The sequence below is a fragment of the Petaurus breviceps genome, unplaced genomic scaffold (genome assembly GCF_028583685.1).
Source record: "Petaurus breviceps papuanus isolate PSGF00001 unplaced genomic scaffold, PetGlider_PUasm1.0 428, whole genome shotgun sequence".
In the NCBI taxonomy this organism is placed as follows: domain Eukaryota; kingdom Metazoa; phylum Chordata; class Mammalia; order Diprotodontia; family Petauridae; genus Petaurus; species Petaurus breviceps.
The window spans coordinates 1,809,448-1,825,914 of record NW_027186331.1 but is presented as its reverse complement, the minus strand read 5'-3'; the positions used below and the strand labels follow the sequence as shown (position 1 = coordinate 1,825,914).

General features: G+C 55.2%; 1 protein-coding gene across 4 annotated transcripts in view; it reads left to right on the top strand.

The window, feature by feature from the left end:
- TXNRD2 (thioredoxin reductase 2) overlaps positions 1–16,467 on the top strand; it is a 93,943-nt gene that overhangs the window by 76,097 nt on the left and 1,379 nt on the right. For all 4 annotated transcript variants that reach the window (XM_069100846.1, XM_069100845.1, XM_069100844.1 and 1 more), the window contains 5 exons: positions 896–991; positions 1,329–1,421; positions 9,368–9,439; positions 10,941–11,038; positions 14,881–15,175. In XM_069100846.1, coding sequence (XP_068956947.1) covers positions 896–991; positions 1,329–1,421; positions 9,368–9,439; positions 10,941–11,038; positions 14,881–15,004 — 483 coding nt within the window. In that variant the 3' untranslated portion in view covers positions 15,005–15,175. The remainder of the gene's footprint in view (positions 1–895; positions 992–1,328; positions 1,422–9,367; positions 9,440–10,940; positions 11,039–14,880; positions 15,176–16,467) is intronic.

The window sequence follows — 16,467 nt, the reverse complement described above, 5'->3', positions numbered from 1 at the left end:
AGGGAGGGAAGAAAAGAGAAGGAGGAAGGGAAGAAAAGAGAGAAGAGAAGGAGGGTGGGAGAAAAAAGAAGAGGAGGGAGTGAAGAAAAGAGAAAAGGAGGGAGGGAAGAAACAAGAAAGAAGAGAAAGTGAGGGAAGAAAAGAGAGAAGAGGGAGGGAAGAAAAGAGAAGGAGGGAGGGAGGGAGGGAGGAAGACATGGAGAGAAACAGAGAGATTGGAAACTAAATGGAGTTAACTGCTAGCCCTGAGATTTCCAAGGGTTTCTGATCTGTTAGTTGACTACTAAGCCCAAAGTGGTTTTCAAACAAGTGTCCCCAGATCCTTTGGGTGGGTGACCTCGTTCCTCACCTGCTGCCACTCGGGGAAGAGCTGTCGTTGGCTCCTTCCCAGGGGCCTTCCTGCCCGCCCACACACCCATACTCATGGTGGTCTGAGCCTCTTGGGCAGGAGAAGGGGGCAGCTATGGTCTTGTCAGTGTAGGGAGCTTCCAGGGACGCAGGCATCGGTTGCTGCTCCCAGTCGGGGCACAGTGCCCAGGCCACCACCTTGTCTGGGCTCTTACAGCCACCTGTGTCAGGTGGACGAGTCATTTGGTTATCCTCAGAAAAGGCCTTTTCTCACTCCTCTCACCTAAGTTATCTCTGGAGACATCCTGTCGTCTGCCTGGACCACCCTGCATCCTCTAGTCGTCTCTCCTCCACATGGCCATAAGCGTATTGCCATCAAAAGCCACCAAAGGGAGCCTTGGCCCCTCACCCCAAGGATGCCCACCAGGCAGGGAGATAGTGGGCAGTGGCCACCCAGGAACCGGACAGGGGAACCAAGGGAGGTGAGGGCTTCGGGCTCCGTCCAGCTCCCCACGGAGGTCGGTCATTTCCGTGATCTTTTGTGCAGAGCCGTCCTGAGCTGACACCCACGGCCATAATGGCAGGGAAGCTGCTGGCGCGACGTCTGTTTGGTCAGGCCACGGAGCTCATGGACTATGACAATGTGAGTGCTCTCTTCTCACAGGATGTAGGCAGGCGCTCGGCGTGGCGCGAGAGACGTGGAGGGGGGGGTTTGGTGTGTGCATTCGTGGGCGTGGGTGTGTCTCTGTGCACGCGTGTCTGCGTGTCTGTATGTCCTCACACATGGGTGTGTCTGTGAGTGTGTGTGTGCACGTGTGTCCTGCATATGTCTGCATGTCTGTATGTCCTCACACGTGGGCGTGTCTGTGTCTGCGTGGCCCGTGGCCTGGGTGCAGGAGGAGCGTGCTAATGCTGGGCACTTGCCCGTTGCGTCTGCTCTTCCTGGCCTACAGTGATGACCACCTTTGTCATGTCCTCAGGTGGCCACAACCGTCTTCACTCCCCTGGAATATGGTTGTGTGGGGCTGTCTGAGGAAGAGGCAGAGAGCCGCTATGGAGAAGACAACATTGAGGTAGGGGCTGGTGTGGCCACCGAGCGTGGATGTGCAGGGCACCGGGAGGGGCGGGGGGGTGGCATAGAGCTAGCCCAGGGCGTGGCTCCTGGCCCTGGCCAGACATGGGGGGTGGGGCCACGCTGGCTCAGAGAGAGGCCTTTGCTCTTTGTCACGGGGCTTTTGTATGGCTCTGGGGTCCAGGGGAGCAGCAGACACTTCTCACTTAAGTACTCGTGGCATGGGCACAGTCATCACAGCCTTCCCAGGGCCCTCTTCAGGGCCCCACATGCTCTGGGCTTCTCAGCAGCCCAGACAGGGAGATGGTATGGAAGAACAAAGCTGGGGGGCTTTAACAGTGAGGGGCCTATTTGGGGCAGGGGCTTTGAACCTGACCCGGATGCCTCATGTCCATGAAGACTCAAGCCCCCAAAGGCTTCTGATCCAATGTGGGGCTGCCTGAACATCCCCTGCTCTTCCCTTCCTCATCCTGCCTTGAACCCCTCTGCCATCTCCAGCCTATGGCTACCTCCCAGCCTCCCCAAAGTCCTCTTTCCATTGGCACACTCTGGCCTGTCTGCCACATGAGCGGTGAAACCTTCTGCTTAGATCTTGAGACCTGTCTTGTCCTGTTTGGCCAGCCCAGCTTTCCATTTCCAACACAGACCTTTCCTTCTAGTCTGAAGAACCCCAAGGCCAGGATCTCCCTGTCTCCCAAAACCAGGATCTATCTCCCAAGACCAGGGATCTTACTGTCTCTCAAGACCAGGGATCTCACTCTCTCCCAAGACCGGGGATCTCACTCTCCCAAGGCAAAGGCTTCCCCTGTCTCCTCTTGGAGACCTCTCCCTCAGGAGTACATTGTTCCTAAGGTCCAGCCCAAATCTGTCTCTGCTTCTCTGCTCATTGTTCCTCTTTCTTCCTCTGGGACCAGACAGACCAAATTTGAGCCCTTTTTCACATGACAACCCTTCAGATCCTAGAATCCAGCCTTCATGGCCACCTAAGTCTTCTCACTAGTCCAGACAGCCCCAATTTCTTGAACTGATCCCTGGTCACCCTCCTGGGCCTTCTCCAGATTAGCCATAGGTGCTCCCAAGGAGGCCCTGACCCTGAGGGCCCAGGGCACTGGGCCTCTCCTGCCCTGGTGGTCGATTCAGCGCCTCCCTCAGAACTGCAGAAGACAGTAATAGTCCACTGGGGACTCAGTCAGCTTGCATTCCACCCAGACCTCTGTATCTTTTTCACCCTGCTTTCCCAGTCTTGTCCTGGATAAGGTGATTTTTGTGTGTGTGTGTGTGTGTGTGTACCTAAGTGTGAGATTTTACATTTACCACCATCGAATCTCCTCTGTGTGTGTACAGGGACCTGGACAGGGCTTCTTGATTCCATTACCACCTCACTGAATGAGTCTCAGATTTCCTTTCTGTTTCCAGCCAAGGACTTTAAAAAAAAAAAAGTCAAAAATTTGCCCTTTGAAAGCTTCCATTGCAGATCCCACCTTCCCCTCCTTCCCGCTTCAGTCTATAGGGCCATGAGGCTTTGGCTGGAGTGGAGCTTTTTATTTTTATCATTTTTTCTTTTTTTTTGTCTTTATTAATTTGTTTCCTTTTAGTTTACAAGATTCAGTTCCACAATCCCTTGAGTTTCACATTCTGTCCCCCTCCCCCCCACCCCCCATGGCGGCATACAGTCAAGTATAGGATCTGTAAATACTTTCACATTAGACATCAGTCAGATTATAAAGAAGCATTGTATGAGATGGAATGAACAGTGGGAGAGAGGAAACAAAACCAAACAAGAAAAAGAAAGAGAGCAGGTAGTTTGCTTCAGTCTGGATTCAAGCTCAGTTCTTGCTCTGAATGCAGACATCCCTCTCCATCACAAGTCTTCTGGAGCTGTCTCATAACCTTGAATTGCTGAGAGGAGCCCAGCCTATTGAAGTCAGTCATCACACATACGCTGTGTCTGTGATCGTGTACAGATTTCTCCTGGTTCGGCTCTTCTCACTCAGCATCAGTTCATATAAGCCTCTACAGGTTATTATGAAGCCCATCTGCTCCTAGATTCTTATAGCACAATAGTATTCCATTACATTCATATACCACACCTTGTTCAGCCATTCCCCAATTAATGGGCATCCCCTTGATTTCCAGTTCTTGGCCACCACAAATAGAGCCGCTATAAATATTTCTGTACATATGGGTCTATCTCCCACTTCTCTGATCTCTTTGGGATGCAGCCCTAGAAGTGGTATTGCTGGGTCAAAGGTATGCACTCATTTGTAGCCCTTTGGGCAGAGTTCCAGATTGCTCTCCAGAATTGGAGTGGAGCTTTTAGAGCGTCTGACCCCAAGCCTCATTTTCCAGAGAAGGAGCCAGAGGCCCTGGAAGGTCACACCAGCCCACGGTTACAGCTGAGCAGGGCTTTGAAGCCAGGTGCTTCTCCACTAGCCCTCTCAATGGCTCCTTTAGCTACTGTGCACAAATGTGGAGGGATATGCTCCAGAGAGCTGAGCACATCCCCAGAGTTCCAGGTGTTCCAGAAGCCTGGGTCTTCAGCACCTCCACAGAAAGGGAGCTCACTCCCTTGGCCCCATCTAACCTTCCTTTTGTGGCCTTTCAGCTCTGCCCCTTCTTCATCAAGGGCTGTTCTGAGTCTGTGGCCTAGCTGGAGCCCAGTCATTGTGTCTTTTCATGAAGTTCCTGGGTTTCAGAAGTACCATTCTTCCTGTCTGGTTCTGGGTTCTTAAAAGTGCCCCAATTCATTTCCTCCTCTCCTTGTAGCTCAGTCACCGGGTCTTTGCGAGGACTGGGTGAGATCCATGTATTCAGACTGATAAGCATCCTTGTTCTCGGCTGGCGTGATCATGGGGAGTTCCTGGCCAGAGGAGGGGGTGGCTGTGGGCAGATGCTGGCTCTGACCAGTTTGGGGGCAGCTGTCATTGCCCCACACCCCTCTCGCCATGTGGCAGCAGGCTCAGAAAGGAGACTTTGTGCCAGGGCTTTCACAGTGGGAAGTCTGGGCCAAAACGCGTCCTGGAGCCTTCAGCTGCGTGGGCTTCCTCACCTCGCGGGTCCCTTTCATCCCTCGGCCCTCCCATTAACGTACCGCGGTCCTGACAGCTGGGGCTCCCTCGTGGCGGGCTGGTTTGCCAACCTGCTTTGATCGTGCCGAGTGTATTAGGCCACATTTGGGGATGTTGATTTGTGTTCCATGATGGGGAGCAGCCAAATAGGCTTTGTTTATTTTCCTTTCTGGACTGTTTGAGTCAGAACCATGTTCTCTGAAGCTCAATTAATTGCTAATAGCTGCACAACACATGTGAAAATCCAGCTCATTTGTTACCCTGTCGGGCCTCAGAAGAGTCGATACCCACCCCATAGGTGTAGACAGCCTTTGCCCACTCCTCCACATCTCCGGCAGAACCCCCAGCCCAGCTTTCTGAGGGCTTCCTGAGGATGGGGACGTCGGAGGTGGGATGGGGGTGTGAGGAGCCTGCAGTCGCACAGGCAGCACTCAGCCCTTTGTCTCCCCCTTTGTACCTCAGAGGTTCCCTCCAGACCAGCTAGTGGTCCCTAGATATTCTGTATGGCCCCTAGATGTTCTCACACGTAGACACACACACATGCACATATGCTCACATAAACATTCACATGCTCATGTACACACACACACACACACACAGAACTCAGGGCCTTACAGACGGGGGCTTCTCCCATAACTCTGCTGTTCTGGACCCAGCTGACATGAATGGGTCAGTGCTCTCTCCTGAAGGCAGGTGCTGTCTGTCTCCAACACTGGCGACTGTCTTCAGTGGCTGTGGTAGGAGGTAGACGACTTGGGCAGCCCTGGCTCGGGGAGGCAGCTGGGGCTCCTGCACAGTGGGGGAGCCTTTGGGAGTGCCCCTGCTACTGTGGCTTTTCCATGAAAACAGTGAAGGGAAGGAGAGACTGGTCTGTTCTCCCCAAAGCAGCTGAGTGCCCCCAGACTGGTCAGACCACGAAGGTCACACCAGGGGTGCTTGTTGAGTGAGTGAGTGCTTCAGTCTTTCTGAAAAGGCCAATTACATCAGTGTGGGCCCACCCTCTGCCAGCCCCTCCTCTGGGCCACACTCATCACCCCCGGCCAGAGCCGGCAAGGCCAACCCTCAGATGATAGACGCCCGCCTGGCCCTTCCCCAGCCTGTCCTGGGAGCTTTTCCAGTTTGGTGGGACTTGCCAGCGCTTGTTTTTTTCTGACATGGCCTTGGGAAGCCCCAGTTCCCTCCATGTTTCCAGGAGGCAACAAAAGAGGCCTTGAGTGGAGATAGAAGCAAGGCGTCCATTTGGGAAGGCCTACGTCGGAGGACAAAGATGGCCAGGGGTGACCTTGTCCTTTAAGAGGCCAAAGGCGAGCGAGGGATGCGGACGTTCTGGGCTAAATCCGTCCCAGCAGTGTGGAGCCTTCCCACATTGGGAGCCACGTGGGCAGCTGACCATTGCGGCCAAGAATGCACACAGCAGGAATCGCAGGGTCACATTCAGCCCTCGTCCGCTGCTCCTCCCTGGGGATTATCATATTTAGAATGAAAAATATTTTTTAGAAAGAGGAGAAGAGAATGAGGCCCAAGGTGGCGTGCTCCTTCAGAAAGGACTGGTGGGTCCCCCAGCTTGGATTTTGTACAAGAAGTCAGTGTAGAAGGGACCTTTCAGGTCTACTGGAGAGCAGCAGAGTGGGTGGGGGCCATGCACAGAAGAGGGTAGAGTCACAGGAATGCACTGTGGCCCAGGGAGCTTAGGGAAAGTTCCCCAAGTTAGACCAGTGAGCTTGGCTTCGATGGCTAACAGAATCCTTGTACGTTCAGTTGGAGGGAAAGTGAACCAGCCTGGCTTCGGCAAAGCCAGGGGATGCCAGCCTCAGCCAGTGCCCACTTGTGACAGCATTGCCTGATGAGAGAGGAGGGCTGGAGGCTTGCTTGGGATTCTCCATCCTGCCTGCAAGGCATTGCATGGAGGGAGACCAGAGGGCAGCCCAGGGAGCACCATTCAGAACTTGGTGAAAGGTGACCCAGAGATGTTGTTGGCTACAGTCTGGGCATCTGCTTCTTCCCAGCAGAGAGAAACTTTTCAAAAAAAATGATCCTGACATCAATGCTGTGGGTTCCCTTGAGAATCCTGTGGATTTCGCTTTCTGTGTTTGAGAGCACAGTGCTGAGAAGGGTCCACCTGTGGGCTTGCAGGGTCCACATCACGAGAGAGGTGAAGAAGTCTTAGCTTAGGGTTGCCCCCCTCAATCAGTGCCCCTAAATCTGCTACACATTAGCAAAAAAAAAAAACCGATACAGGCAGAGCTGACGTGCTGGGAAAATAGGGAAAATCTCACATGTTAAATTGAGTAGGAAAAATGTAAAGTCTTCAGTCGGGTTCAGAAGTTGACCTTACAAGTACAAGATGGGGGAGGCAAAGTCAGACAAAAAGATCGGCAGGATGTAAGCCCCTTGAGGGCAGGCACCGTGTTGTTCCGTCTGTGTATGCATCCCCAGTGCTCAGCATTGTGCTGCCTGCCACCAGCACCCCTGCTGCTATGACTACCAGTGACACTAGTGAACCCTAGTAACCACAGGTAGCATTTCTGTAGTGCGTTACAGTTGTCTGGTCCTCACAACAACCCAGTGATGCAGGTGCTGTTATTATCCCCATTTTACATCTGAGGAAACTGAGGCAGGCAGTGGCCTTCCTGATGCCCAGTGCTGTGCCCTGCCCAGCTGCCACTTTGTGACCACGCAGTGTTCATCGGGTTTCCCTTTGTGGGCAGGGATGCTTCTCGAGCAGGCCCTGGTTGGGCTCCTGATGTTGCAGGTTCCCGCCCATTGCTCAGGAGAGTTAATGGGGGCACGTGGTGGACCTGGGGGGCTCCCAAGGAGGTGTGGATGAGGTCTAGGTGGCCTCTCCCTCCAGGAGCTCCCAGGCACCACCATACTGTGCTCCATCTACCTTCCCCTCCTCCTCACTCCGTTTTCTCAGCCCTCCCCAGGCCCCTTCTCATCAGCCTCCCTGCCTCCAGCCTCTCCCACTTCCTCCCCGTCCCCCCTTCCTCCCATGCACTCTTCTGTCCAGCCATCCTGCTGTTTCTCACATGTAACACCCATCTCCCACCTCCGTGCCTTTGCACTGCCTGGCCCCCATGCCTGAAATGCTTCCTCACCTCCTCTTTTTAGATTCTATCCCTTATTTCCCTTAAGACTCAACCCAAATGCAGCCTCTGTGCAGAACCTTTCTTGGAGCCCCCTTCCTGTCCCTCACCCCCACCACGGCTGCCTTGGGACTTTGTCCCTAGCGAGATGTGACCTCCTGAAGGCGAGCCCTGACTCGCTGTATGCCCAAAGCCTCAGGTTTGTTCTCTCTCTGCTTCAGATTTTAAACACATGTTAAGGTTTCCTCCAGGCATCGTGTCTGCTGTGCCGTCATTTATGGGTCACTCTGTGTGACGCCGCAGCGTTTATGAAGTTTGGATACGGCCATGACGTCCCTACACTTGCTAAGATATTCTATCCATTTTCAATAATGTCATAACAACGTCTGTTTGACTCCTTGAAGGACCCACAGTTTCGTCTGTGACTGATGGAGATGACAGCCTACCTGGTGTGTAATGGGTGACCTCTCATCCATCCCCAGGAAGCCCCTCTTGTGTGCCAGGTGCTGTCCAAGGTGCTGGAGCCCCTGCCCTCCAGGAGAGTACAGCCTATGGGGTGAGGGACCATGGACCCATATGAGCACAGAAGACAAGCCAGGAAAATACAGATAGCTGCAGATGCCCATGAATGAGGTGGCGGCCTGCCGAGCCTCAAGGGTCCAGGGGCAGAGTTAGGGCACAGCAGACAGCGTATGCCAAGGGCTGGAAGGCCAGTCTGTGTGTTCTCTTGGCTGTGAGGAGGGTGATATATAATTATGCCGGGGAAAAAAAGGAGGCTGGGGCCAGACTGTTCAGTCCTCAAGCTTCTGACCCTTCTTGGCGGTGTCCTTGGCCAAGTCCTCGTCCATGCTGCACCCTCTAACCTTGGCGGTCTCTCCAGGCTCTGCCCTGGCCCCTTTCCACTGCCCTTTCTGTATTCTCCCTTGTTAATCTCGTCTGCTCCAGTAGGTTTAACTATTTGCTATGCAGACGATCCCCCCTTTCTCCCACATCCCCACCTCCCTGGTGCCACATTCCATTCTGGCCTCTCCTGAGCTCCCCTGGCTTTCTGGCCTTCTCCAGCCCAATGTGATGTAGACACGTTATCAGAGGCAAGGGAGCAAGGAGAGACGGCAGTCAGCTGCCAGGGTCAAGTCTGTGAAGGGAGGAAAGTGGGGCCAGAGCAGAGGGGAAGAGCTGGGGCAGGAGAAGTGGAGGGATAGAGGCGATGAGGGGCAAGGCAGAGGGAGCTCGGCCATCCCTTTATCCAGACAGACACCGATGTGGATGTTGGCACTTCCCAAGGGGAGCAGACTCTGAGACTGCATTACTAGAACTGTGGAGCCCAAGGGACTGGGTAGGCCCCATCCAGAGCATGGGGAACGTTTCTGGGTGATGCAGGCTACAGAGGAAGTGGATAAATTGGGAGAGATTAAGGGGAACCCGGATGGGAAGGGCCTGGAGTCCGTGAAGAAACCAAAGAGCTTTAGTTGGAAGAAAGAAAAAGCTGCTTGTAAGGACTGGCACTTGGAGGAGTGATTAGGCGTGGTCCATGTGGGCCCAAAGAACTTAAGCAGGAGCGGTAATGCAGCATGGCGAGGAGAGTGCTTAGGCTTGATGTTAGGACGAATTTCCTAAGAGAGAGAAGCGTCCCACCATGGAGGCGGCTGCCCGAAGAGGCAGTGAGCTCCCCCTGCCTTGCAGGGTTTGGGGCCATGGAGATGCCTTGCAGACTCCAGGGGCCGTTACCTGCCCAGAGCTATTCCCAGGGCCACCCTGGGAGCATCTTTCACCACAGTCTTTTTTTTTTACAGGTTTATCATGCATATTATAAACCTCTGGAATTCACTGTGCCTGAAAGAGACTCCTCTCAGTGTTACATCAAAGTGAGTATTTGGCATAATTAATAATGTCTGTCTGCAAAGTACTTCATCAACAATCCTGCAAGGGGTGGAGGGCCATCTTCCCTGCCTGTTTGGTGAGCAGCCCATGGCGAGAGAGGCAGTGACTTACCCAGGATCACACAACTAGCAGAGGGAAAGCCCCAAGCCAGGTCTTCTGCCTCCGGCACACTAACCATTCAGCTATGCTGCCTCCAGTTCATTAACCGTTATGTTACGTGTGCAAGGGGATCGGTGCCAGCCTCATACCCAAGCACCAGGGTCCTCCATGCTCTGCTGATGTCCCTCTAACGGAAGCCACAGGGCTGGACGTGACCTCTCAGACCTTTGGCCCTGGGCAGCATCAGGCTGCCATTTTGCCTGGGCCACAGGGAGAGAGATGCAGCTTCCTAAAGGCTCCACTCAGGCTTAGTCATTGGCTCGGGCCTCCTCTGTGATGCCCAGATTTCCAGGCCCAGGCCTCAGGGCTGTGCCCTCGAGCTTACAGAGAGAGAACCAACTGGATTTTTTCAGAACATTCTGGCGGGACAGCCTCAAGCAGGAGCGTAGGCCTTAGGATTTGCTCCCCACAATCTGTACCCCTCATGCCCACGTGGGTTTGGGGGCCTGTCTGAAAGAGCTCGACGTGGCTTTCTCACTTAGTGGAGCAGACAGGCCCAGGGAGGCCAAGGGGCCAGTGCCTGAGGCTTCCCTGGGAGAAGTGACAGTCACAGCAGCACGAGGCCCAGGGCTTTGGACTCTGGGTCCGCTCCATGCCACACCCTGGTGGGCAGCCTGGGAGCTCAGGGTGTCCCATTGGAACATAAACACAGCTTGAAGGGCGGTGATCTTGTGAGGACCTGACCACCCTGGCCCTCGACATCCTCTTCTACGAAGTGAGGCCAGCAGACAGGCTGACCTCCCAAGGCCTCTCCACCCCTGTGATCTCCAACCTGGGAACAAATGGTCCCCTGGGAGGCAGCTCTTTCCTGAGGCGATCCAAGCCTCCGTGTCATCCAGAAGTCACAAGCATCATCCTTGGAGAGGATGGAGGAGCCGGTATTCATTCTAGACTCTTGGGGAGACCCAAGGCCTTCTCCAGCACTCACAGCTCTCGCAGCCTGGAGCTGGTGCAGGGCTTGGTTTGGGGAGATGAGTTTGGTCTGAAATGGTGAAGAAGCTTAGCCCACATCTCCCCCACCGCCCACCCTCACCATCCGTGGTTCAGCATAGCAGTGAGTAGGAAGAAGAAAGCATCTCCATGTTCAGGCCGAGGTCTACCCAGCTCCCCCTGCCCCTTCCCGGCTTCCTCCCCACCCTGTGGGGTTGATTCACAGCCTCACAGTTCACTCTTAAGCTGGGCTGGGCTCCCCAAAGTCCATGGACGTGAGAGAGGGCAGAGCCTTGGTGTGTCGCGGACGGTGGTGGGACAGTGGGGTGGCCGCGCCCTCTCCTAGAAGACACAGCTGCATCTGGGCCACTTTCATGGGGGCTGTATTGTTTTCAGATGGTGTGCTTGCGAGAGAGAGACCAGCGGATTCTTGGCCTTCACTTCATCGGCCCCAATGCAGGCGAAGTTATTCAAGGATTTGCTCTTGGAATAAAGTAAGTACAAAAGAATGTCTTCAGTTTATAAAGTTCTCCTCCTAAATTATTCTGAGATTACAGAGCATAGCTGCTTAATTTTGGCAACACTACAGTTGAAAAGATTCCATGTTTTATGTTACTTTTATGTAGTATTATATGTATTTTCAGTAAAAAGACTTCAGGTCTTTATGAAGATACCACAGGTTTAGTTTGAGAAGATCCCAGCTTTCTTCTGCAGCCAAATGTTATTCAATCTCCCAGAAAGTCCTTTTGAGTGCCCCCCTACTCTCTGTGGCTGCCTCGGGGGCCCCCCGGAAGAGTCATCTCTTCCCCTTAGGCCTTCCTAGGAATTGTCAGCCCACCTGGCTTCAGGCATGGCTGAAAAGGGCATCCTGACCCAGCCATCCTCAGCCAGTGAGGGCATACCTACTGTGCGCAAAGTGCACACACCATTGGGAGAAAGGCAGCTGCTCTGGGCTCCCCCTGGGCAGATGGCCCCAAAAGGCCCCATTTTTTTTCTTTTTGGAGGGCAATTGGGGTTAAGTAAGTGACTTGCCCAAGGTCACACAGCTAGTAAGTGTTAAGTGTCTGAGGCCGGATTTGAACTCAGGTCCTCTTGACTCCAGGGCCAGTGCTCTATTCACTGCACCACCTAGCCGCCCCCGAAAGGCCCCATTTCTTTTCTCTGCCATGCACGATGCATCATTTACTCTTCCACTCAGATACCTAGGTCACAGTGAGGGTGGCTCTTGCCCCCGGAGCATAAGGAAGAGATTACCGTCTCACTCGGCTGCATGGCAGAGCCCATACCATGTGGATCTGCCATGCCGCAGAGAGCTAGAGAGCTTTGGATTGGCCCCAGAGATCCGAGACTTCACCCCTCTGGGAAATGCCCTTCTCCTCTCTGCCTTGGGAAACAGTTGGACACTGAGTGGGCAGCGTTCTGGCTGGTCGGGGGCCCCTCGGGACGTGACTAAATCAGAAGCAACGCCACCAGGCACATAACTGACATTCTTCAAAATGTGCCCAGTAGCAGGATAGAAATCCCTAACTCTCATTCAGAGTGGTCTCGCCCCTGAGTGGGGCCTAAACAGTCCACAACGGGATGAGTGCTGGTCAGCCGGGGCCCAGGAGGGCCCCCCACAGCCACCACAGAAATCAGCTGCACTGCATAGACAGGGCAGGCCACTGGACTGGCCCAGTCCATCACCCTCTTCCCTGGCCTTCCCAGGTCCCACCTCGTCTGGGGTATTGTATCCTATCAAATCCTGATCTGAGAGAGTAACGCAACAGCTGGGCGTTGCCTGAAGGCACCAGCCGTCCAGCGTCTCAGCGCCAAGTCCTTCTGTGGCCGTTACTGGGTTTTTCTTCCTTGAGTGATTGGTGAAAATGAAAAGCAGGGAGGGGGTTGGAAGAGAAGCCCCCAAACGTGGCAGGGGGAGGGGCACTGCTCCAGAACATTGGATTGAAATGGACCTTGAGACCACATATTTTCGACATGTGTTTGTAGTCCATTAATTGCCAGGGGCTCAGATTCTAGAAGGCATTTTGTACGATGTCATTGTTTTGAAGTTGTGTCCAAAATAACCACTGGGAGGAAGTCCGTGAGAGTGGGGAGTTGGCCTGCCTTGCACGTGCCCAGGAGCACAGGTGAGGTTTTCTGAAGGTCATCCCAGAGTGCTGCCCAGGCAGGAGCTCAGCCCTGTTGCGGCGGTCGCCGACCCAGCTACTTCTGGGCCCCTTTGCCCGTAGAATCCTGGGAAAGAGGCCGTGAGCGGGGGCACATGCTCAGGGGAGGCTACCGCTGGCGGATCCCCAGAGTTGGGGAGGTCTGAGTGGTGGTCGAGCCAACTCCAAGGCCTCCACAAAGACAGCGCTCCCCTGAGAGCCAGGAGCCTGCAAAATAACAAAGAAGGGCCCAGCCAGCTGAGGCTGGAGAGGCAGAATAGGCCCAGCTCTCTGGGCTGATGGGTCTGGGGGACCCAAGGAGGGAATGTGCATTCATGAGCTAAGCAATTTACAAATAGCATTTTGTTTGATCCCCAAAAACAAAAGAGCTGAGTTTTGCACAAATGCATTATACTTAGATCCCCCTGCCCCCAGTTCCTTAAGAGCAGACTAATGAGGACAGACTGGCAGGTCTGTCCAAATTGGGGGAAATAAATGGTCTTTGTTTCTAGTCGGTTGTCTGCCCGCACTTGCCTGCCTTCCATATTTTAGGGACCCCTCCCTTCATCAGGGCCTGTGCCGGGCTAGGGGGCCATGTGCTGCTGGGCAGTTTTCTCAGTGGTTTAGAAAGAGGCATAGAGAACATAATGATCGGTCAGCCAGTTAGCAAGGCTTGATTAAGCGCAAGCTCTGCATGCCCAGCACGGTGCCAAGTGCAGACACAGAACAGAATGACCCCCCCCCCCAGAGGCACAGCCCAAGGGGGAGCCAATGGTAACTACCTGGGGGCAGACAGAGGGCTGGCAAGCAGCCCGGCTGACCATCAGGCTTCCCAGAGGTCTCAACAAGCCCAAACGCTGGCCTGAATCCAAGAAGATGACATCCGCAGGGGCCGAGTGGGAGGGCGGCCACTTGGCCAGGGCTCCACGCCAGGCAGGCCACGGTTCTGCTCTGATACCCTGGGAGATCATCATTGCTATGTGTCCAGCAGGCCCAGTGGGGCCATGCAGCTGTGACCTCAGACTGTCTTAGGAAGGGCTCAGGATGTGAGGGTCCCCCCTCCTTCTGTCACACGCTTCTGGGCACCTGGTCTGAGGAGCTGGCAGTGTCCAGAGGAGGATGGCCAGGCTGTGAAAGGGGCCTTGTGCTTGTACGCCATGAGGATAAGTGAAGAAGGAGCTTAACCTGGAGGAGGGAAACCGTTTGGGAGCCACAGGTCTGCAGGGTCTCTTTGGAAGAGGGAAGACTTTTTCTTCCAGAACCAAGAGTTCTGGGGAGGCTTGCAAAGACTTGATAGAATGAAGAAGAGGAATAACGGAGTAGAGGGGGTCACCCAAAAAAGCCTGAGGGGAAGAGAGGTCGGGCTGGGGGATGCGGAAGAGCTGAGGGCCAGAGGCTGCCGAGAGGGGACAGACAGATGGCACACAGCCTCTGCGTCAGGGAGGGGTGAGACTGCGGACACCCTGGAGCAGTCGAGCCAGGGAAGCTTCCTGACGCTGAGAGCCCTCCCAGCGCGGACAAGGCCACCTCTGGAACTGGCAGCTTCCCTCTCCTCCCTTCTCTGGGAGTGATCAGACTCGGTAGCCTCTAGGGCCCTTTGTGAGAGGGAAGTGAAAACCACCCTGGGGGTATTGGAGGGGCTGAGGTGAGGCTGGGTTGGTCCAAAAACACTTTAAAGTCATGTGACGAAAGGGACCAAAACCACTCATGCCCTTTGACCCTGAGGAGGTTGGCCCAGGGACGGGTGCGGTGGGTCAGGGAGATCTAAGCGTGTCTTTGGACATCAGGGAGGCCCCAGGAAACAAAAAGAAAGGGAAGAGAAGGATGAGTGGATGTCATGGACGGGTCAGCTTAGAGAGCAGAGCAGGGGTCTCCACATAGGGGGCCTTGGGAGCCTGAGCAGAGAGGTTGGAGGCAGCCCATCTGGGGAGGGGAGGGGCACACTGAGCACAAGGAAGGGGGCATCTGTGACGGGCCCAGTCCACATTGCTCCATGGCTGATGGGTAGCACAGCCCCTGCAGCCCCCCAGGCCTCTTCAGGACCCCCCCACCTGGTCAGTCACCCTAGTAATCCTCCCCCCAGAAAGGGAGCCTGTCGCACTGCTGGCCTTGCAGATGAAACCGTTGGGGGTTCTCCAGTCCTGCAGCTTGTTTATGGCCTGCCCCCCAAATCCTGCTCTGCCTTTTTCTAGATGCGGGGCCACATATCCCCAGATGAAGAAGACAGTGGGCATTCACCCGACCAGCGCCGAGGAGGTGACCAAGCTGTGGATCACCAAACGCTCGGGCTTGCCGGCCACTGTTACGGGCTGCTGAGGTTAGACGCCTGTCCCTGGATGAGTCCAGGAGCACCCAGCATCCCTTTCTGTCAGCCCCACCGCAGCTTCCTCCGTCTCTGAGCCTTAGTCCATTCATTTCAGCACCTGTGATTTCACTAGAACCCATCCCACAGCCCGGAATCTGCGCCCAAATGTGCCAGGACCAGAGGTCAGTAGGGATGGCTTGGCGCCCTGAGGGGGGAGGGGAGGGGATTGTCGCTGTTTGTCACTGGTGTCCTCCCTGAGCTGCCAGTGCTGGCCCTCACACCCCCCGGGGAGGCACGGATCCTCCCAGTGCCTGCCTCCCTATACAAGTTTAGAGGCTCCTGGACCTCAAGCTGGTGGCTGCCAGCTTCCTTCCCGCTGCTCAGATGGTCTGCCAGGCTGCACCCTCCCCAAAGACTTAGCGCATAGTCAGAAATGTGGTCTCTGCCCAAGTGGTGACCCCCAAGCCACTGAGCTGTTCTCCCCCTTCCCCCAAGGGATCATAGTCTGGCCAAGGGTCTTCACGATGGCCAAATAGCATCCCTTTCTGAACCCTGGGTGAGTTGGCTTAGGAGACTCCAGGCCCAGGCTGGAAGCCTTTCTGGCTGGGTAGGAGCTGGGAGTGCCAGCGGCCCCATGGCCAAGTCCCAGGAGCCCAGCCTCCCCCCTCTAGCTGCAGGGAGAGCAGATGGGGGTGTCTAGCCTCCCACCCCAGACTCAGGGGCAGCCAGCTCAGGGTGCAGGGGCTGGCCAGCCTCTGGCTCCTCAGGGACCCTCGCAGGGACCCTCAGACCGTGTCTCTGTTCAGGGCGTAGAAGGCAGAATGGGAGAGAGGTTCTGGGCTGGCTAGCTGAGGCTGCTGCCACCGGCTGGTCTCCAGACTGGCCAGGAGGGGGAGACACCGCCTCACTCGTGGCACGGCCAAGGCCGGCTTGTGCTCAGGGCCTGGCTGGCGGGTGAGTGAGCACACTGATGGGCAGAGGCCAGGCCAGAGGGACCCCTGCCCCACCCCCCTCCCAGGTGGGTGGCAGTGCCAGCCCAGCCACATCTGCCATCAAAGGGGGCAAATCTGGGGGATTCCTGGAGTTTGGGGCTTCAGCAAATGAGCCCAGCCCTTCACATATTAACAGGATTAACTATAGGAGAATTGGAAAGGGCCCCTCGGGGTCTGCCCTCGGGGTTTCCATGGGCACAAGGAGGGGTTGGACCAGCAGTCTAGAAGGCCTCTTCTGACTCCTTCCCATCTGCCCCCATGCCCAGCACAGTGCCTGGTGCTGCAGCCAGTGATCTGTCTGGGAGTCTTCCTCTTTAAAGAACCCAGGCCATGGGTCTGGACCACAATTCCTGAGCACAAGCTCTGCCTCCCATGGGGGCTGAGCTCCATGAGCACCTTTTCTTTACCTAACATGAATTTGTGATAAGGGTGCAGCCTCCTCCCCCTCCTCCTCTTCCTCCTCCTCCTCTCCCTCCTCCCCC